The sequence below is a fragment of the Phalacrocorax aristotelis genome, chromosome 10, assembly GCF_949628215.1.
Source record: "Phalacrocorax aristotelis chromosome 10, bGulAri2.1, whole genome shotgun sequence".
In the NCBI taxonomy this organism is placed as follows: Eukaryota; Metazoa; Chordata; class Aves; order Suliformes; family Phalacrocoracidae; genus Phalacrocorax; species Phalacrocorax aristotelis.
In genome coordinates, this window is record NC_134285.1 from 14,022,399 (window position 1) to 14,043,695 (window position 21,297).

General features: G+C 44.0%; 1 protein-coding gene across 4 annotated transcripts in view; it reads left to right on the top strand.

The window, feature by feature from the left end:
* CARHSP1 (calcium regulated heat stable protein 1) overlaps positions 1 to 20,623 on the top strand; it is a 38,531-nt gene extending 17,908 nt beyond the window's left edge. For all 4 annotated transcript variants that reach the window (XM_075105332.1, XM_075105329.1, XM_075105330.1 and 1 more), the window contains 3 exons: positions 2,363 to 2,555; positions 5,944 to 6,066; positions 18,885 to 20,623. In XM_075105332.1, the coding sequence (XP_074961433.1) occupies positions 2,383 to 2,555; positions 5,944 to 6,066; positions 18,885 to 19,047 (459 nt within the window). In that variant the 5' untranslated portion in view covers positions 2,363 to 2,382 and the 3' untranslated portion in view covers positions 19,048 to 20,623. The remainder of the gene's footprint in view (positions 1 to 2,362; positions 2,556 to 5,943; positions 6,067 to 18,884) is intronic.
* The last annotated feature ends 674 nt before the right edge of the window (positions 20,624 to 21,297 follow it).

Genomic DNA, 21,297 nt, shown 5'->3' on the forward strand with positions numbered 1-21,297 from the left:
GCAGTGGGTGTGAAGTCGAGCGTGGCTGCCTCCAGCTGCATGCATTTGTGTATCAGCTCTCAGCAAGCTCTGATCACGATTCAGGACTTGTGTAATAGAAATTATGAGTGTTGAGGCCATTCATCTACTTTGGCCGTGGGCAGAGAACAAAAAGGGTATTTGTACAGTGAAATGGCACTGAATGTTCTACATCACTGTTTTATTTTATGTTTACAGAGCAGAGGGCACAAAAATAACATAAATGGGAACAATAACGTATGTTAGCACACTTCTAACTCTATTTAGCCTTGTTTGTAAATATTTTTGTGGTTTGTCTGTATTTTAAAGAAAGGAGGGAAAATTCTCCTGCCTCTCTACTGTTGTTTGAGGAAGGGGACAGGCAGTACTTCGTGGTTAGCTCTACTGCGTTGCTGTGGATGGATGAATAGCTCTGCATTTTGCTTGTCACCTGACAAGCTAGTTTATAGTTAGATTAGGAGAGAAAGCATATGATTTTGAAAGCTGTGTTTTCACTTGTGCAAAGGACAGACTATGTCTGCTGAGTTATCAGAATGAGGTTTTAATTGTTTGCTCTTATTTTTCCTGTGATTTATTAGAGTTATAGTCCTGCTATGTCAAACATGCATTCCTTGAAAGCAAGGCACCCAAAGGGAGAGGTCTTTTGAAATTTGAGGAGACTTCCTCAGTACCAGCCAGCACAGCAGGTCTCTTGGAGAAAGAGGAAGTTTGGAAAATCTCGTCCCTTTGTGCTATCACCTTGGTCTCAGCTGAATGCTGTACTGTGCAGGGCATTAGCTTGTGGGTGGCAAACACCATCCGTATTTGAAACGCCATCCGTAAAGCTGTGGTTTTGTTTTCAGCTGAGTTGTTGTTCTTGAGAACAGTGGAAAGCTCAAGCTGGTATGTGAGAGAACATGACTATCCACTTCTCAGCACCTTGAGCAATTAAATGCAAAAGCCTTTGTTCCCTGGTGACTTCATTCTTAAAAGGCCTTTTTAATTTTAGTCCTTAGTTTTGGGAAACAATAATGGCAATTTGTCATTGACAGGAAGGCTGCATCTCTCAAATGACATGTGAAGGATCCACTCCATAATTCATGGGCTAGGGAGTGTGGGTGTCAAAAGGAGGGTGCATAATGGATATGAGAGATTTCAGTTCAATGAAACTGTTGGTCTTAAAGGCAGCTTTTCTTGCCTTCATGATATTTTCTTGACCCAGATTACCACACTTTTTGCTAACTTCTCCAGATATCCAGAAATTTTAATGTTTCCTTAAGTAAGTGTGTGGTGTGCTATTGGTTATTTTTGTACAGCTTATTCCATTCCCAGTGTGGATGGGAACTTACACAGTAATACAAGAGCAGTGCTGACTGATTTCTCTGTCACTGCTGCACCTGTAAGCCATGCATTACTGAAGTGCTGCTGTTTCATATCAGTCCTTCTCTTTTCATGGATGCTGTGAGTGTTGCTTGTTGTGTGATAAGACATGTACTGATGTTGGTGTGCTGAGAAAAGGACATTCTCCCTCTTCTGCTGTAGGATGACGATAAATGCAAATCTGATATGGACTGCTGGGGGTCTGAGTGCACGTGTGGACTGTTGGCTTCCTACTTGCTGGAAGATTGTGGCAGACGCAGACCTACCAAAGGGTAGACCGCTGGGTCTGCCAGATCTCTGCAGGCTGGAGGGGGTCCCCTCTTTGTGGTTATCCACTGCCTCCCAGCTTTGCCTGTGTTCCTGTCCTTGGCAGTGAAAATTAACTGTCTGACTCTGTCTGAAGTGAATTAATGAGCACTTGTATGATTTTCTTCCTGCAGTCAAGCTGAAGGTGTTACGAGCTCTGAGAGCGCTGTGCTAATAGCTGAGCAGCAGCAACGAAGATAGCATTGCTGATTGCACAGCAAAACTAATGTCCAGGGGTGGAGGTGCAGCCTTTATTTAGCATTTGTTCTTCTAGTGTATGTTTCTTGTAATGTGTTTCTGTGCAGATGCAGCAGGCTTTTCTGCGCTGTCGGTGGTCAAACCCCATCCGTCTGGGAGCTGCACAGGCATACCGATATTTAGTGTTGGGGCTCAGGAGCCTTTGCCTATGAGTGAGGCAGGAGTAAGTTGTTAGTTGTGGAGTAATTTGTTCTCAGTGGAGCTTTCTCGTACAGCTTATAAAAGCTATGAGGTTTAAAAATAAACAATTTTTTTGAAAAATGAACTCGCTGACACAAGAGCAGGAGCTTTTGATGCAACTGTGTCTGTGTGTACGTCTGCAGGAAGTGAGTTGTATTCTTACAAAATTATCAGCTGAAGAATTTGTGACTTTTATGACAATTCCCATTTTGGGCTAAGTCAGATCTCTTCCTCTCTCTAGGTTTTTCTCACGCATCAGGAATGTCTTCTGAGCCCACTTCGTCTGCCTCGCAGCAGTCCTCTGCCTCTCCACCCTCACCCAGTTCTCTCCATCTTCCTGAAAACCGTAGGGTGAGAGATCGCTCCCCATCACCCATGAGAGGGTACCTCATCCCCAGTCCACTGCCCACCCGACGGACCAGGACGTTTTCAGCGTGAGTATTGGGAAACCTGCTTTTCATAGACACAGCCAAACGATTGCCTTTGGGTAGGATGATCAGCCCTGCCGAAGTGAAGGGAGTCGGGGGGGGCGGGTTGTATGTGGAAGATGCTTTGGTTTTTACTGTTATCTCTCTTCCAATAAATTCTGATGCCACTAGTCTTCTAGTCCAAGTTGCCTGTAGTTTTTCAATGCTGTGTTTGTGTAAAGGATGTTCAAAGTCTTTTCCACTCTTTAAGACCAGGGTTTTACAGGGAGGGGAAAATACACTGAGACTTTTCAAAACAGATTTTCTTGTCTGAAGCTTTGTTTCACTTCACATGCTGGGTTGTGGCTTTTGGGACCATGTCCTGTTGGTGTTTCTTCATCAGCTCCACCTCCTCCTTTGGCACAACCTCTCTTCTCACCACCCCTGAAGCACTGGACTAGACCTCACTGGAGGCTTTAGTTCTTTCACCTGTGACACGTGTGCTACCATCAGCCAGGTTACATTTTAGGGATGGTCCATGACCCTGTCACTTTTCAAAGGGCTTGTTTCTGTTTTATATTCAGATTTCATATCTCCATCTTAAGATTGCTCAAATAGACATGTAAAAGAATATGTTGGTTTTCAAGGTATGAATGCTGATCTCTTTCATTGTCTAAGATTGTATGAGGTTTTCCATAAAGAGAGATGAGGTTTGTTGCTATTTGTAGTTATTTGAGGTGGTGTTCCTACAGCAGAGTCGGCTTTCCCCGAGCTTTTCTGTGGCCCTGTGGTGCTGTGCAGGCTCCTGGAAGCCACCCGTCCAAAGGGGACTCCTCCGCAGAGCAGCAGCACAGAGTGGTGTTGCAAGGTTTGGCCATTGTGAAAATTCCTGGTGCCTGTGATGGGCCTCCCAGTGAGGTCCTGACCTGTGGATTGCAATGTGGGTTTCTTAGTTAATCTCAGTGGCCTTTGAATCAACCCACAGGGGATGAGGGTATAACGTGAAGCTGTGGTCAATCTGTTGCATTTCTGCCACAGTCTTGCAATTAATTCTGTGCAAGTGCAAGGTCCTGCACCTGGGGAGGAACGACCCCATGCACCAGTATAGGTTGGGGGCTGAACTACTGGAAAGCGGCTCTGTTGAGAAGGGCCTGGGAGTGCTGGTGGGCAGCAGGTTGACCATGATCCAGCAATGTGCCCTTGTGGCCAAGAAGGCCAACGGTATCCTGGGGTACATTAAAAGGAGTGTGGCCAGCAGGTCAAGGGCAGTTATCCTCCCCTTCTACTCTGTCCTAGTGAGACCACTGTGTCCAGTTTTGGGCCCCCAAGTTTAAGAAGGACAGCGAACTGCTTGAGCAAATCCAGTGGAGAGCTATGAGGATGATTAGGGGACTAGGGCATCTCCCTTATGAGGAAAGGCTGAGAGGCTTGGGTTTGTTCAGCCTGGAGGAGAGAAGACTGAGGGGGATCTCATCAATACTTACAAATATCTAAAGGGTGGGTGTCAGGATGGTGGGACGAGGCTTTTTTCAGTGGTGCCCAATGACAGGCCAAGGGGCAGTGGGCACAAGTTGGAACACAGGAAGTTCCACCTAAATGTGAGAAAAAACTTCTTTCCTGTGCAGGTGCCAGAGCAGGGGCACAGGCTGCCCAGGGGGGTTGTGGAGTCCCTTCCCTGGAGACGCTCAAAACCCTGCCTGGATGTGTTCCTGTGCCCCCTGCTCTGGGTGTGCCTGCTCAAGCAGGGGGGCTGGACAAGGTGATCTCCAGAGGTCCCTTCCAACACCTACCATTCTGTGGTTCTGTAAGGGAGGTCTGGCAATACCAAGTGAAACACTGGCTAGCTCAAACCTTCAGCTAGGCTATTTTGTGCTGCTTAATCTAGTTGGCATGCTTTTTCCTTTTTGCTTCCTGCAGTGTTACCCAGCTGTCTTCTTCAAGAGTTATCCATGCAGATTTAAATATCATCAATCTCAATGATGCTTCGTATTATTACTTCTGTATTCAAAATGAGGCAAAAAAACAGCAGCAGCAGAAGAAAAATGTATATGTTGTCAGTTCCAAAAGCCTTCAAATGCCCTAAACTTTGTAATGGAGATAGATTGCTAAAAGGAACATAATTGACTTGATAATTGGGATTGCCCTTGAAAAGCAATTCCAAGCTAGTTCACCTCAGTGCTGTGTTAATAATGAACTCTGTTATTCTTCTCAGCTGTTAATCCTAGTCTGTTTTTTACAAAACTAAAGAATTTGTTTTTTCCCTTCCACAGTTCTTTAATTGTTGATTAGTGTAGGAATCTTGCTGTATTTGTTTGGCCTGAAAATCAAAATAGCGCTAAATTCTTATTATTATTTTTTAGTATCCTTTTAAACAGGAGGAGCTCTAGGTGTGCTTTGCCCCACAGCTGTATGGAAAAGATGAATGTGACAGGCAGTATCTTATTCTTCAGTGGGATTATTTAATTTTGGTTCATTGCAAGTGTGGGGCCTTATCCCCCAAGTGCTTTATGTCCTTGAAGGATGCAGTTGAACTTTAATGGCTTCTTTAGGGCAGTGAGTGCTTTTCCATGTAACAAGCACTTGTGGGGTCAGGTGCATTGACAGCTTTATAGAGGTGGAAATAAAGTGATTTAATGATTTCTTCTTTCTTTAACACTTTCAACTGTGTTTCTTTCATGTAAGTTTGGCTTAAGGAGCAGAGCTGTTACCACACTTTTTAGTGATTTTTATTTAGACTTCAGTAAACTTTAAACATTTGGGAAAGTGATGTCAAAATTGTCACGGTGCATGTAAGCAAATGGCAACACAATCATTTACTGAGTTTGAAGAACCGCACCAAAATCATCTTCTAACATGGAAGCAACCTACTGGATAGTCATGGCATGAGAAGGTCCTGACCTACTAATGCCTTTGTGTGAACCCCGTTAAGAAGATAATGGTAGACATGCATGCGGAAGGGGGATGTGTATATGTTTATATATACACCTGTACACATTTATACAGGTCTTTATGCACTGCATTCTCTTGATACTACATGCACACACTTACTTTAAAATTTGTGAAAGTGCATACAACTCCTAGGTGCGCACTGGTACTTCTGAACTCATGAAAGGTACAAGATGCTTACATTTAGTATAGTGTCTGAAAGAAAATTTGGCAGGGTGATACAGCAGATGGATTCAAGATGGCAACTGATGGATTATAATGCTAGCAAATGTCATCATCTTTATCTCCCTTAAAAAGGCAACAGGCAAAATGTGCAGTGTATGAAACTGAGTATTCAGCAGTTGCTACAGGGGAGTACACTCATTTGGATCATTGTGCCCATTTGCTTTGTGTGCTCTGGCTGACACACCTGGAAGCTGTCGCATCCATGCTCAGCAATAAACCATTCTTTTTGTGCTTTCTTTTGCAGAACTGTGAGAGCATCGGAGGGTCCCGTCTACAAAGGTGTCTGTAAATGCTTCTGTCGCTCCAAAGGCCATGGCTTCATTACCCCTGCAGATGGAGGGCCCGACATCTTCGTACACATCTCTGAGTAAGTTGTCTGGGTGGCCGAGGAAGGCTGGAGCTTTGGTTTGCCTTAATTACTGAATGCTTTTGACGTTTCAGATAGAAGAATGGTTTATAATCTGTCACCCTTACCTCAGCAAAGAGGAGTTATGCAGATAGATTATGCTGTTCTTTTCCTGTATTACTATAAATCTGTTGAGCTAAAAACTCATCATCCTGTCAAATCTCTTGGAATAAGTTGTGCGGTTTCTCCCAGACCCAGAAACTTGCATCTACCTGAAGCAGATTATCTATGCGGTATCCAGTTTTAATTAAAAAATTTGTAACACCAAAAGTTATCTACTTTTACTTTTCACTGCTTGTACCATTATTAAACTAAAGGTTAATTACCTTTACTGCAAGAAAAGTCATACTTTATTACTTCCTTGAATTTATCTATCTTCAGTCTTGAGCAGTTTACAGCTAAAGCTTACTTGCTAAAGGGCTTATTAGTACCTCCACTTTTTTGCCTGAACACACTGAGAACCTTCACCTCTGAATCTACTTTTTGATAAACTAAACAGATTAAGCTTTTCAAGTCCCTCATTGAGATTTTTTTTCCTCCGGTCTAAAAGAGTCTTTCCAGTCTCTTTTCTAAGTGTGCTGCAGAATTTAAATATCATTTTAAAACAATACACTGTACACATACTTTCAGCACACGGAGATAAAAATCTTCTCCAGACTCCTGCTCTGTTTCTCTTTCTGTACATGCCATAATAGCATTAGCCCTCTCGTCCCTAGTCTTTTGCTGAGTTGCTTATCTGCTCTGACCTCGGCGCCCTTTGCAGCGTCAGGGTTTGGTGCAGTCCCAGATACAGTCTGGCAGCCCCGACAGCAGTGTTTGCATTCCTTGTTCCTTAATGTATGACTTCATATTTGGTTGCATTGCAGCACATCTTGCGTGACTAGGCCCTGCCTGCCAAGGGATCCAGATCACGCTCCGTGACTGCATTGTCTTTGTTATTTATTGCTTGGCTAATCTGTAGGGTTTAATAGACCATTTTGTATTTGTTTCTAGATTGAGATGTTGACCAGCGTGGGGGCTGGAACTGGTCTCTGAGGCCGTGTATTAAGATTGCTCAATGCTTATTCTCCAATAAACTGGTGGTAGATTGAAAAGATGTTTCATTCTACGTATTGTTTACAGTGTTGAAGCTGTACAATCCTGATTTGCTGTTTGGAGTGGTTATCCAGTGATACGTCAGCAAAAACCTTACCAAAATTATTCACGTTGCCCCAGCTATCTTTCCTGATTGTGTGTGTAGCACGTGTCCTTGGAGAAGGAGCACATTGGCCTTCTTCCAATTTTCTGAAATGTTACTGCACGATGGGCGTTGGCAAGCCAAAGCTTTTTAGGACTCGTGGATGCAAATGGGCCGGGTGGCCTGACTTACATGTTCAGCCCAAGGAAATGTTATTTGCTGTCATCTTTTCCTTCTGTTTAATACAAATGCACATTTTCTCCTTATTTCCTGAATAACTTAAAAATAACACTTCTCATATCACAATGTAAAAATTTACTGTGAGCATCTAGTCTGACCTATACAGTTACTGATCAGCAAGGGTTTAGTTAAAACAGCCCTCTCACAAAAACATGATTTCTCAGCCCTCTAATGAATTCTTGTTAAAGAACTGTCTATTTTCAGTCCTGTTTTTTTTTCTTCTACATTTTCTTTTCCAATTAGCTTGGTAAAATTTTCTTCAATTATGTGAAATGAACCCATTTAAAACCCTAGAGATCACTTTTTGACTGGGGCTGCCCTTTTGTTTGTCTGTACAAAATGTGAACTAATCTTTCAGATGTTCTCCAGTTCCTGCCCTGTGGCCCCAACACATCTTTGTCCGAGCCCAAACCCCAGTACTTGATTCTGGGTATGCTAACTGCTCCTACCCTCAAGCCCCTTCCAGTCAGCTATAATTCTTAGAAACTCCAGTGACATTTTTCTGTTTGGCTATTTGACTCCCATATGTCTCCCATACTGAAATCCTTTATGACATTATGAAAAACATTTTTTTTTTTTTTTCTCTGCTGTGATTTTGGTGGTCTGTGCGAGAGGCCCTCTCTCATGGGCAGTGCTAGTTGGTGTGTTGGTCATGTATGCTTTCAAAATGCTTTGACTGTGAGCCATCAATATGCTATATTTGAGTAATTGTGCCCTGAATGTGGCGTGCCACCTTCCCCTTTCTTCTACCCCCTTGATCTATCCTAAAAACACTATTGAACGAGTCACCAAGGCTGTAAAAGTTTGTGGGCAACCACACTTCTTGATGTATTTTCAGCATGTTTATTTTGCTGGTGCCTGCCCAGTTCTCTGCTTGCTCTCACCCTCATGCAGCCATGCCCTCAGACTGCCCCTGCATTGGAAAGCTGAAGCAGATACAGGGTAAGAGAGGGAGAGCTGCTGTGTGGCCAGGGGGTGACGGGCTCTGGCCTGCTCAGGTACAACCTTCAACCTGAGCTCTGGCTTCCCAGGTCTCAACTTAATTCCCTACTGGCTGGACCAGGCTGCTTCTCTTCATTTTTAGTTACTTCATTTCAATCTAATGCTCATGCAGATGGGGCACTGTCTCCGTATGCCATGCTGCAGTGCGCTGCTGTCTTTCTCCAGTATGGCAGCTCTCTTAAGTTTACTGTAGACGAGAAGATTGGAGGGGACTTCCTCTACCCTGTCTGCTGCTGGAAGGCACCGGTGCCTTTCTGGCAGATGCTTTACCCAACACATTCATAACAATTTGAGTGCTGGGGATCCACTGCCTCCCTGGGTGATGTCTTCCTGTAATTAACAGACCTGGCTCTTAATTGTTTCTGATATTTAACTGACGTCTCCCTTGTTTTCAGTATGGCCCTTCTTCTTCCATCTCCACAGCAGGTAAATTATGCCTTTGATCTTTAAGCCTATCACTTACGTGTTCAAAGACAGTTTTCCTTGCGCTTTCAGAAGCATTTTAGCAAGGTTGGTTCATATGAATTTTGTGAGACTGAAGGATGTGCTTTGTGCAACTTTTCTAGGCTAAATTCTGTTCCTTTGAAGCCAAGAGGATTTTTCTTCTATTGAACCAAGATTGGGCAACTGTTTAAATGTTTCTTATGTAGGTACTGTCTCAGAACTTAAATTAAAAAATATCTGATGTTTCTGCCTCAACCTGTTAGTAAAAAGTGCTATTATTGAAGTACTGAAGGTTGCAGCACAATCTGTTCTTTAATTACTCTGAGTGTATTTGAATTGTTGGAATGAACTTTTAGTGCTAGAGCACGATGGTATCACTGTCTTAATTCTGATGCAAGGCGGCACTGGAAAGATGAATTAATAATGCCTTTCATTTCAGTTTATTTCACTGTGAATGAGAAACATTGCTCTTTATTAATGGGAATTGTTATTGCAGCAGCACTCTGTAACCATCACTGCAGCTCAGGGGACTCCAATGACTTCGGTTTACGTAGTGTGAGTTTTGAGATACTGCTTATGTTTATCATGCGATTCTTTCTACCTGTTTTACTCAGTTATATCTAAATGTGAGAGAGACATCAATCTGTTCGCAGTCTCAGTGCTGTATAGGCATCTACCTGCGAAATGAAAGAGGATCGATTCTCCTGAATCAGTTCTGCCTGAAAACTAGGATTTCAGGAGCATGGATAGAATGGTATGCCAGTTTGGATTTGGCAAGATAGACTGTTCCTCTGTGTTCATCACTAAGCTGTGATGATTAGCGAAGATTTTGAGTGTTGGGACCAGCTGCCTATCTTGCAGATTAATATGATTTTAAATAAAAAAATTTGAGGAATTAAATTTTTTTCTTCCCTAAGCTTTGGAAAGCTGTAAGGTTACACTTCAATGAAAATGTCTTCTGTAAAATGGGATGTCTGTTTCCCGTAGCTTTCCATTTATTTTTGTAAGATAATAATGCTTAGCATGGTGTTTCCATTTCCATAAGTGAGCATTAGCCTAAAAATAAGGTAAAATACATGTGGCATTCAAAAGCTTCTTTATTTGGCATCCACAAAATTTTAAATTTCAGTATCTGTGTGAGAGTTTAATGTGGATGTGGGCATGTGGATATGTTTTGTGAGTGGAACTTGCAGCAAAGCTGTGCTACTGTGAAGTTGGACTTGTCAGATGTGGGTAGATATACAGTATAAGAAATGCCAGTTTGAAATGCAGGTTTTAAGGGTGTTTTTTGTCTGTGTGGCTTTTTCTGTTTTAACGAGTGGCTCTGAAGACTGCAGAGATGATTTGGTTTGGGTTGGGTTTTGATAACACTTGTGTAGAGCCAGTTCTACATTTTTAACTGGTTATGTACATACGTACAAAACTGTACAATTAACCAGGGCAGCCTGGAGTTCTCTGGAAATGCTGACACTTGTAGGTGGTAGCATTTCCTTTAGAGCTGTCCTCGTGCAGCAGGGAGAGGCATGGTGGCAGCTCTAGTGACAGTCACCGCAGGTGGCAGTAGCTTCCTGGCAGCACTCTTGACACCATCTTGGGTCAGTCTGCATGTGAAGCATCTGCGGCTGAAACCCAGTGCCACAACTGCAACACTGTCAGTGCTTGAGATGAACAGATTAGAGCCAGCTCATGCACACCGACCTGAGTGGCTGTTCCTGCCTGCGGATGTGTGGCCTGGCGCAGCAAGAAAGCTGTCGCACCCCTGCCACCCGCAAAGGCACCAGCCACAGGCTCACTGCTGCTTTCTGCGTTGCACGCGCAGCGAGTCCTGCCTCCTTGTGTTTATTGGAAACACTTCTCAAGTTGGTATAAACAATTGTGCTAGGAAAATGTTATGGCTTGTTGAATGTAGTGAGATTTTGTTTTCCTCAGTTTAATGCTTTGCCCTTCTCCAGAACAGAAAACAAAATGTGCTTGCTAGTAGTGAGTGCAAAACCCTAGCTGGCAAGCATGGGGATGGAGGAGTTGCTGAGATGGCAACTCCGGATAATGTCCCTGGCAGCAAAGGCAAATTCATTTGCCTAGAGTGAAATTTTTAAAAAGCCCCTAATTATGTTTTAATAGTGATGTGTACTCTTAATGCTTTCATTTCCACCAGCTTGTATCATGATCCACTGTCACCAGATTGATGGTGTTATTGTAGCATCAGTGCTGAGAATTGTATCCTCCTCGATATCTTACCTCCTCCGCTGTTCTTTCATAGCGGGAGTAAGTCAGCTCTCACAAATACGAGTCACTTTGGTTGTTACTGAAATATAATGGTTCTGGTGGCTTCAGTTTCACTCTCTTGCCACTCTTCCTGTAGGCGTGACATGTTTCCGGAGGGTGGACAGGGAATCCCTGCAGTGCTGGCTGTTGAGGTCCCCAGCCTTGTGCTGGGGGTGGCTGCTTGTACAGTTTCGTATTGGCTTGCCTTCCAAAGGGGGGTCTGGAGGGCATGGAGCAAGGGGGATGGGGGTAGGTGGGTGTGGGTGTCTGTAGCAGTAGATCAAATGATGTGCTTTAGAGCACTGTGTAAGAATCCCACTCTTCTACTTTCCCAGTGTATTTGGGAGTGGGCACCTGAATGGCAGGAAGATGTGTCAGGGGAGGTTTAGGTTGGGTATTAGGAAAAGGTTCTTCACCCAGAGGGTAGTGGAGCACTGGAAGAGGCTCCCCAGGGAGGCAGTCACGGCACCAAGCCTGATGCTGTTCAAGAAGCACTTGGACAAGGTTCTCAGAGACATGGTGTGAATTTTGGGGTTGTCCTGTGCAGGGACAGGAGTTGGACTTGGTGATCCTTGTGGTCCCTTCCAGCTCAGGGCGTTCTATGATTCACTCTATGATGGATACTCATTTACTCTCCAGGCTTTTGCATTTGACTGGGATTTGGCCTGAAGCCTGTGTAGCTGCAAGGACAAGGCAAGGAGGTAGTTCACCAGTGAGCAGTGACGAATGACCAGAGTCTTGTGGGTTTTTTTTTTTTAAAAAGATTTTATTTTGCAAAAGCCTCTGATTTAATGGAACAGAAAAAAACATGTGCAGTGCTTGTGGGTTTTCTGCAGTTTGCTAGTACTTGGCTCTGAAATGCTGCATTGCAGAGAGGCCTTCAGGCTGTCCTTCAGGCTGGATTCCTGACCCCATGCTTAAAGATGGCTTTGGAGAATTGATGCTATACTTCCCTTGGGATGTTGACACATAACACCCTTGGGACCCTGGAGAGATCCTGAGTTTGCTGTGCTTTGCTTGCGCATTGTGTTGTGATCTCAGGAGGTTATGTTCATAGTGCCTATAACTTGGGAGTACTGAACAGAACAGAAGCGGGCTCCTAGGCGGGGATATGGTCCGATTCTGCTGTTGCATCTCAGTTTCTGGCTATGCTGGAGATGTACTGTCAGCTGTATCTTCTTGCAGGGAGGAATCCAGCTGTATCCCTGCTGCATTGAGGAGCTGGCTTTGAGCTTTTCATGTCCATGGAGAGATAATCTTTTCATGCTCCTTTCCACTGATTTTCTGCCAGATCAAGATGTTTAATGCAAAGAATTAATGTCGCATCTCTTCTTCTGGCTCTTCTGTGATGCTCTTCTGGTGGAGTGTAACAGTACGGGTTGGAAATTAACTGATAATTATGAACACACTGAGAGCTGAATCTGAGCTGAGAGAACAAACCTTTCCAGCCTCTCTGCCTTTTCTGTGAACTAGCAGCAAAACAGTTTCTGCTGGCTGCAACCGACTGCTCTGGGGCTGTTGGGGAGCCAAATCTAAGCTTTCTGTTTCCTTCAAAATACTTCAAGCACTTGATGACTTACCTGCTTTGGGCTGCACGCTTCCTTCCTGATGTGCTATGTTTCTGGTGCATTGCTGCATCTGCTGAAGTGTCTGAAATAAGTAGATTATATGGGGTGGGGTGGAGAGGCAGCAGAACACCAGGTCTTACTGGAGAGGTGTTTGGAAATGAATAGAACATGGATAGTCTTTTTCTCAGGGTTGACCCTCAACCCCCACCCCCCAAGTTGGCTGCAAAAACTCACATGTTGCACTTGTGCATGCAGGAGAGCCAGCTTGTTGTGCTTGTGATTGTAGCAAAGCCTTCCCAGAATCTCCACCTAAATGGTATAACCTGGAACAGGTCAAAGCCAAGACTCTACCTGCAAGCAGGTGGTGGGCATTGAAGACAACTGTGGCCACCCAAGGATGGAGGTTCTTTGTGGTTAGTAAGCACAGAACATAACTGTCTGGGCTTTGGTTTCCAGTAGGTATTATTGTGACAGGATTCAAGCTGTACGCTTGCAGGAACAGATGTCGTCTTAAACTCTGAGTCCATGTAGGCATCCTTGGAAAGCTCTGCCTCTTGTGATGACCAGTTTCTTCCTCATGGTGCAGGTGTGCTGCCTGGTGTTGAACTAGCTGCTGAAAGTAGATTTAGAACCATAACTATCCCTGAACATGGATTAAAAAAACAGGACTAGACATCTCAGTAGAGAAATGGGCAAGAGGATGATGCAGTCCTGTAGCAGAGACCTTGGATATTAACACCTGGGATTCTTCAGTGTTTGGACCTCTTTCACACTTGTCTGTCCCACTTATGAGTGTGACTGGTGGGTGAGAGGCAGCTCTGCTTCTGCTTTGCCTGCCAGCCAGCTTGGTAAGGTCATACCTGGCTTTGCTGATGAGCACTGGAGCTGTCAGCTTACCCTGGGACTGCATGGGAGGGCATTCAGAATTAGTAACTCTTAATAGTTCATTACTCTGTCATGCCCTGCTGATTAATAAAAATAGGAATGGTGTGTTGAGGTGTCAAATGAGCTTTAAGAAGCCCACAAGATTATACAGCCCATTGATCCATGGGAAGTGCCTACACGGTGCGATCAGTGGCAGGGTTGTTGACCAGCAAGGCTCAGAATTCACTGAAAACTCTTGTTCAAAAATGTTTCCATGTGACTTAGTCTTTGTCCCAAGAGGTTTAACTACAGCCCTGGAGTATGAATAGCAGCTGTGAAGAGGAAGAACTAGAACATTCCTTATTTAGGTAATTTCCTAATAACCTCCCAGTTCCCTAAAAATAGTGCACGATAAAATGCTCCACTGTACCAGACTGGCGCTGAGCTGGGAAATGGGAGTTGCTGGATAATCTAAACCTCATTCTATTGTGTCTCACTCTGACACTAACATCAGGAAAGCATTTCCTATTTTTAGTTTGATTTGTTGGAGTGTCTTGAAGTTCCTGGATACATAAAAATCCATTATTTTGAATAGAACATGCATACCAATCTCTTAAATAGCAGTGAAAATCTCTACCTTCCTCTAGATCAACATTTAATAGATAGTTAGGGTAAAAGTAAAAAATACAGATCTAAAAATATTTCATCAGTATATAACATCAAAAAAGTTCATGTTTAACTTTCTCTACCAAATTATCTAGGTAACTTATACTGTATACATAGTGGCTGCTGTAGGCTGAATCTGTTCCAAGATCTGTTTACTTGCTCTGATCTTTCCCAGTTCATTTCCTTCTGAGTGCTTAAGGCAATTGCTTCCTGATGGAGGATCTTACTGCAGCTTTGTGTAGGGCTATGCTCCAGTGCCATGCCATCACCTTTCAAGTGCCATTGTATTGTTCTTTCTTGATGCCACCAGAAGTACTGCACAATCTGGATGTTGTTTGTTCCTGCTTCTAAGCATCACCTAGCAATAACAATGCTGGAGTAAGTCTGCATTTATCCCAGAAGCAGCATTTGGTGGGCAAAACTTTGCTGGGATTGCTGTTCACAAACAGGTTTAGTCAGGCTGCAAACCAAGACCATCGTCCTCTTGCTTTTCATGTGTACTGGGGGCAATGAGTTAATAACATATTCAGTAGGCACAAAGAGTAACTGGTAATTGGAAAGCTGCAGGAAAGGAAAGATCTGATCTGTGTGAAAAAAGTTGAATTTCATTTTCTGCTTTTAGCCTTTCAAGTTGTGTGTGTGGCCACAACCTTTTTAGACAGCTGTGCAAAGGACAGGCCTGGTCTTGTTGAGGTAAGACCACAACAAGCAAGGAAAGAAATAAGACAAACTAGGGGATGAGAAGCAGCCATGTTGGGGTTGAATGAGGTTTTAACACAAGCTTCAGTCTCTTGTAGTTTCAGTTTGGATAAGGTGTGGGGGGGAAATCTGAAGTTGTTGGCATAGTGCTTGGTCCTAAAAGAAGTGCTTTATAGTGGAGAGAATCGTACCTTTCTGGGTAATGCTTGGGGCTGTGCAGATTTGGGGGCTAACATGATCTGTTTAGAAGAGGGAACGGGACTAATTAACCTCATGATTCAAGCGTAAGAAATTTGGATCAGCAAATGTTTTGCTTTGTTTCCCTGTGCAAACCAGGCGCCATAGAGACTACTCCAACGTGTCACCTAACAAGTGCTGAGAGATGCCATGGCTCTCAGTGATAGCTGAGAGTGTGTCCTCCAGTCTGGGTCGGTCCCTTTGCTTCTTCTCTCCCTGACTGCAGCCTGTCGTACGTTAGGCGTACCATTCCTCTGTGTGTACTGAGTCACTTGTTCTTAATTTCTTGGACCACTTTGGTTATTGGTACATCTACAACCCCTTTCTTAGTAGAACCCATCCTGGTATTATTCATATTTCAATTTTGAGCCAAACTCACCCCAACAAAACTCCCAGTATTTTAACACTGAAGCTGTACTTCTTCCTCACTGGAATCTTCAGATTCAAGTGATAACTAATTTATCTCTGTTTTTCAGGAGCCTTTGTGTTTTGGCACATCTTTGGTGCTTCAGGAAATGCTGTGCATCCACTTTCTTTCTATGTTAACCATACCTACTGATATCTTTTGCAGATCTCAAGTGTTTATTTTGCTAACTGCGTCTCATCCTGTTTTACAGGAGCTTTTAAAGAACATGTAAGGTTCCTGTTCATTAGAAAAACCTTTCAGCCAAACATGAGATCCCTTCCTGGGCAGGGCATCCATTTCATTTGAAGGCTGTTAAATGGTGACTCTGAGCTCACCGCTTGCTGTGCGTGTTCATCCTTTGTGCAGAAATCAAAGGCAATACCTGGGACTGTGTAGTGAGTAGCTGTAACATCAAGAGGAGATGCTGCTTTAGTTCCAGCCCCATGTAACCGCCCTGCCTATGCTCTCTGAAACACTGCCTGCATCTTGTCCCGGTGTTTGAGGCTGCATGAAGAAATGTGTTTCATTACAGTGTGTTGCAGTGCCTCAGCTGTACTGGAGTCAGTGTAGACCTTCTGCTTTGGCTCCTATTGTCTATGTTCATTACATCTGGGCTGGGAAATGTTTCTGCTCGTGACGTTTCACTAGTCCTGCGTTGCTATGTATGGATAAAATGCGTGTGCTGTATTGCTGTCCACTGGAAGATGCTTCCTTAGGTGGCTCTGACGTCCTGCATGCGTTGTTTTGTAAGTTACTGCTCATGGCAATGTGGTTTCAGCTCAATAGCAGCAACTTTTTGGCAACAAGGGATCATTCAAGAGATTCAAGTGGGAAAGATGATGTCATTTTTTCCCATGGCATTTCTATTTTCGCTCATGGTTTGACCCTCTCTTGTGTCTTTTCTTGGGGCTTCATATTTACTTCTCAGCATCTTCTCACTCTAGCTTGAAATCCTCTGCAAAGTCAGGGTAGGCTGCAGAGAATTTGGTGGCCAATTCCTCTGGCAGTAAAAGAGGTAAGCTAATATCTGCTCCTGAAAGGATAGTAAGTATTGGGTATGCAACCCCTTCACATCTGAAGAAATTTAAACCTGTTAGAAATGGGGGAGGTGGGGTATAAATGAAGGCAATAACTGAAGAGGACAGCCACAGCAGGAGTTTAGATGTGGGAGCTTGAACCAAGTCTGTCCAGTGTGATACAGGGCTGGGCTGACAGGTTGGCTTGGAGACTTTGGAAGTAAATAAAGGTCGGTTGGATCACCCTGCGTGGGGAGGAAAGGGCTGTCAGGTCTGATGAAGGAGGCTTTACCTTGACTTTTCTGTATTTTTTCTGCCTCTAATTTACTGCCATTTTCCCAGGCAGTGCTCGGGAAGAGTTCAGCTTAGGACATGCCCTCTTGGGTCTGATTCCTTCAGTCACAGGCAGCTCTGGAGTAGAGGTTTACCCCAGGAAATGAAGTCTGAAGGACATGTGTTTCAAGCCACAGGCCTTGGGAATGTCTTTAAATGTTTGTAGCAGGTTTTAGATTCATATTTAGATATAGGAGCATTTTCAATATTGTGTTGATACAATCAGTTAGCAAACAATGACTTTTCTTCTGAATTTCCCACGGGAGAAGTTATAATTCATGGGTCAGTTTTAGTTTCCCCTGTACATGCCTGCTTACCCTGCCTCATTCCTGAGTGCAGGCTGCTTCTGCTCAGCCACAGCCCAATGCACCAGCTCCCTGAGCAGCAGTCAGAATACACAAGTCAGAGGGGAGCAGAAGCTGGGGCAGCTCTCAAAGGGGGAAGGGTGAGGGAGAGGTAGTGCAGGAGATGAAGCTGAAGCAGCTTTGCAGAACTGGGGGGAGAGGCAAAATCTGATGTAAAGTTACAACTGGCAGTAAGTGACGGTATGTTTACCTCCTATCAGTCCTGCCAGTCTTTCCTGCAATAGAAAAGCCATAACAATAATGGGTCACAAGATGAGAGTGGATATGAAGGGCACTGCTAAAATTTTAGGTCCCTGCAATACGAGGAACGTTTGTGGGGTAAAATTCCAGTGTGAGTATGCCCCCAGTATGCTCTCAGGGAAGGCAAGTAACAAACTCAATGGTGTTTATCTGTTCACAAATACAAATGCTGCTGAGAAACACTGAAAAAACCCTCAAAGACAAGAGATCTAGAGCCTAGGTTGTCAGAGAAGGGGAACATGAGCTGGGATCATGTAGGTACATTTAAAGAAAGGTGAAGTAGCATCCTTTCTACTGTCAGAGAATCATGGCAATGCAGATGGGAAGGCATCTCTGTCTTCATTGGCGCATGCTGGGATTTTTATTAAAAAGCTCTCATCTTCAAAGCAGCAGTAGAAGCGAGGAAGGCTGTTACCCTTTGCAATTCTGTGTTTCGTTAGTACATAGCTCTGGACAGAAGGTGATGGCCCTTTTGTTATTTACTACTGTTTCCAGGTAAGGACTTGTGTACATTAACACGCATGGTGTGAGTCCTCCAGAATCCCGTGTTGTCATGCTGGTAGAGGCTAAATAGGAGTGAATGACTCTTGGAAATCTGCCTAAGTGCTGGATGGTGGAGGAGAGTTTCTGCAGTGTAACACGTCAGGGTTGCAGAACTCTCTTTTCTTTCACGGGAAGTAATTTTGAAGTACTCCCTTCCACGCTGTGTCTTACTTGGCCTCCTCTTTTCATACCTCAGATGAACAATGTTACGGCGGAGTAACCTAAAGGTAAAATCAGTGACTGACATGGTACAATCCTTCTTTAAAAAAAGAAAAAGTCGGGGGAAGCTTCAGGAGTGTATGTGTGGAAATCAACTCCCTATAGTTTAAAGAACAAACTCTGAAACGAAGTGCCGAACAGTGTCAGCCCTGCCCTCTAGCGCTGCCGGAGAGTAAGAAGTTGTTCCATGGTTCACAGCAGTGTTGTCCCAAGCATTGCTCAGCTGATTGTTTTTTTAAGGTATATTAGAGTGTGGGGTTTTTCTGTGTTTGCTTTTGTTTGTTTTTTAGGGTTGTGATGGTGCTTATAGTGTTTTCATAGGATTTTGCTGCGAGACAACCAAAATAAACCTCAAGCTGTAGTGGATGATGGGCTCTCTAAAAAAACCCTGAAGTATCCTGAGCACCTAAAATAATCATTATCATAAACTCGTATTCTTTTGCAGCTTATTTAAATTTTTGTGATTTATGAGTAACTGAAGCTTCCCCTCCACAGTATCGAAGGCGAGTATGTTCCTGTGGCAGGCGATGAGGTCACCTACAAGATGTGCACCATCCCACCGAAGAATGAGAAGCTTCAGGCGGTGGAGGTGCTGATTACCCATCTTGCTCCTGGAACCAAGCACGAGACCTGGTCGGGGCATGTCGTCAGCTCCTGAGGCATCCCAGAGGGAGCACGGCCGCTGCCTGCGTGGTCACTGCTCAAAAACTGGCTGCAGGGGACCTGTCCTATGAATATTCTATGTATTGTGCAGGAGGAAATGCTGCATTGTCAATAAAGCAGAAGTAGGCTGAATTTACCAGTTTTACAGCTGGGCTCAAAAAAAAAAAAAGACACTTCAGATGCTAATGGAAAAAAACCCTATCTTAATGTGTTTACAGAGAACATATTTTAAAGAGACCTAGTTTGTGTGCTTAGTGGAGGGGAGGGAGGTTTGGTTTTTCTTTTACCTTTTGAACTGATTCCAGTAAATACCAAGGTTTGAAGGAGAGCTCTTCTAGTGCAGACGGCCGTAGCAGAGGCACAACTCCAAGGCCCTGGAGGTGCATGAGCACTGTGCTCCCTTGAGCTGCCCTTCTGTAAAGTTTGGAGTGCATTTATTGCTGATAACAGTGCCTGAATGCCTTGGCTTGAGAGAGAGGTGTTCATTGCTGCGGTTTGTTTTCCTTGTGGAAGGAAGTTCACGAACAGAGCAGCTGCCCCAGGGCGGACAATCTCCAGCTGGTGGTTATGCTCTGATGGCTGTGGCTGGGTGCCCTTCAGGTGCACCATTTGCAAACGGCATGCCTGTGTATGTGTGGAATATTGTTTTAAAGCTTGGATTGTTTGTGATTTACTTAGGTGCCTTGACGGTTGATTAGCTACAGATTTTATAGGCCAGTATTAAAAACCCAAACAAACCAAAATTTAAAAAATTTGCTTCAAGGTAAGTGGTAGAAGGTTGTAGAGTAGGGGATACTTCATGGCCCGTGGCAGTGTCTGAATTTAGACAAAGCTGATCACCTTCCTGATTGCATATAGTTGAATGTCTGCCATAGTATTTCACTGGGTCGGCAGAATAACTGTACTTCTGAAAAGCAAGTTACATGCTGTTCAGATGACCATGTGTAAAATACTGCGTGAGTTACTTAATCAGCTCAGCTGTCTTGGTGAAGTGGATTCTGCAGCTGTTTTCCTGGAAAACTTGCTTGGTAGGATGTGGTATGGTCACCCTTGCCCTGACTCTCCTCTGCCTGCAAGATTTCTTGTAGCTGTAGTGCAACTAAGATAGTTCTGTTGCTATTTGCCTTCCACATTTTTTTAATTATGTTCCTAACAGTGGATTTTTATTGACTTTGCAAATAAAAAAAGTAAAAAAGATGGCATGATACTCATCTGTTAGTTGTGTGAAACGGTGTAACTTCAGTTGCCTATTTGCAGTTCCAACAGCAGGTGCTCGCTGTTGTGAAATGTCTTAAGACTCTTTCACAGCAGATGATCTGTTCCCGGGTCTGACCTGGGGAGAGCACAGATGTGTGCAGGTTAGTAACCACTGCGATGGCTTGTTTTACCTCAGCTGTACCTGTGTGATGCTATAGTGTACGATAATGACCAGCCTGTAGTGGTGTTTTGGGTTTTTGTTTGGTTTTTTATTAACCATAAGGCCTAGTAGTTGTGGTTTTAACACTGTTCAGCTTGTTGGAGTATCACACGCTGTGTCCTTTACAATAAATGTGACCATTATAATGCTTTAACATACGGCTTCAGTCTGCTCTCTGCATAGCTGGTGTTGAAGATGATTAGTGTTGAAGACAGAGCAGAATGCAGGTAGCTGCCTATGCACACCTGTATGACATTTAAAAGTTTTTTTTAAAAAAAGTGTTGTAACATCAACTGACTCGCATTACCAGAACAATGAGGGAGTAATTTAGCAAGTTTTCCAGCTGCGCAATAGGTTAGTGTATAATATATAGTACTACTTCTATACACTTTTCATTATGTAATATTAAATATTAGCTATTATTTATGTTAACATATAGTGGGGGGTAACAGGGAGGGATAGCATAGCCTGGTCACTTCATCTGAAGCTCGGGGCAGGAAGGCCAGACCATTTCAGAAGGAGCTCCCGAGGCAGCCGGGACAGGACAGCCAGCATTCAAAATGCCGCTGCAAAGCCTTAGGCAGGCTGCTGGGGGTTGGGCCCACGCAGGAGCTGCCCAAGGCAGGAAGGATCATCTGCCCTGTTTGTTTGGAGTCACGCTAAAGATGGAAGCAAGGGAGTAGGCCTTGGGGGACGCTTTGCTGCTGGTTTTGTCTCCCCTCAGACAGAATGTTTGCTTCTCAGTAGTTGGCATGAGGGGCAGAAGACATGAACCTTAGCTATTGGCGATGGCTGTGCGAGGCTGACTTGCAAGCTTATAAGATTTGA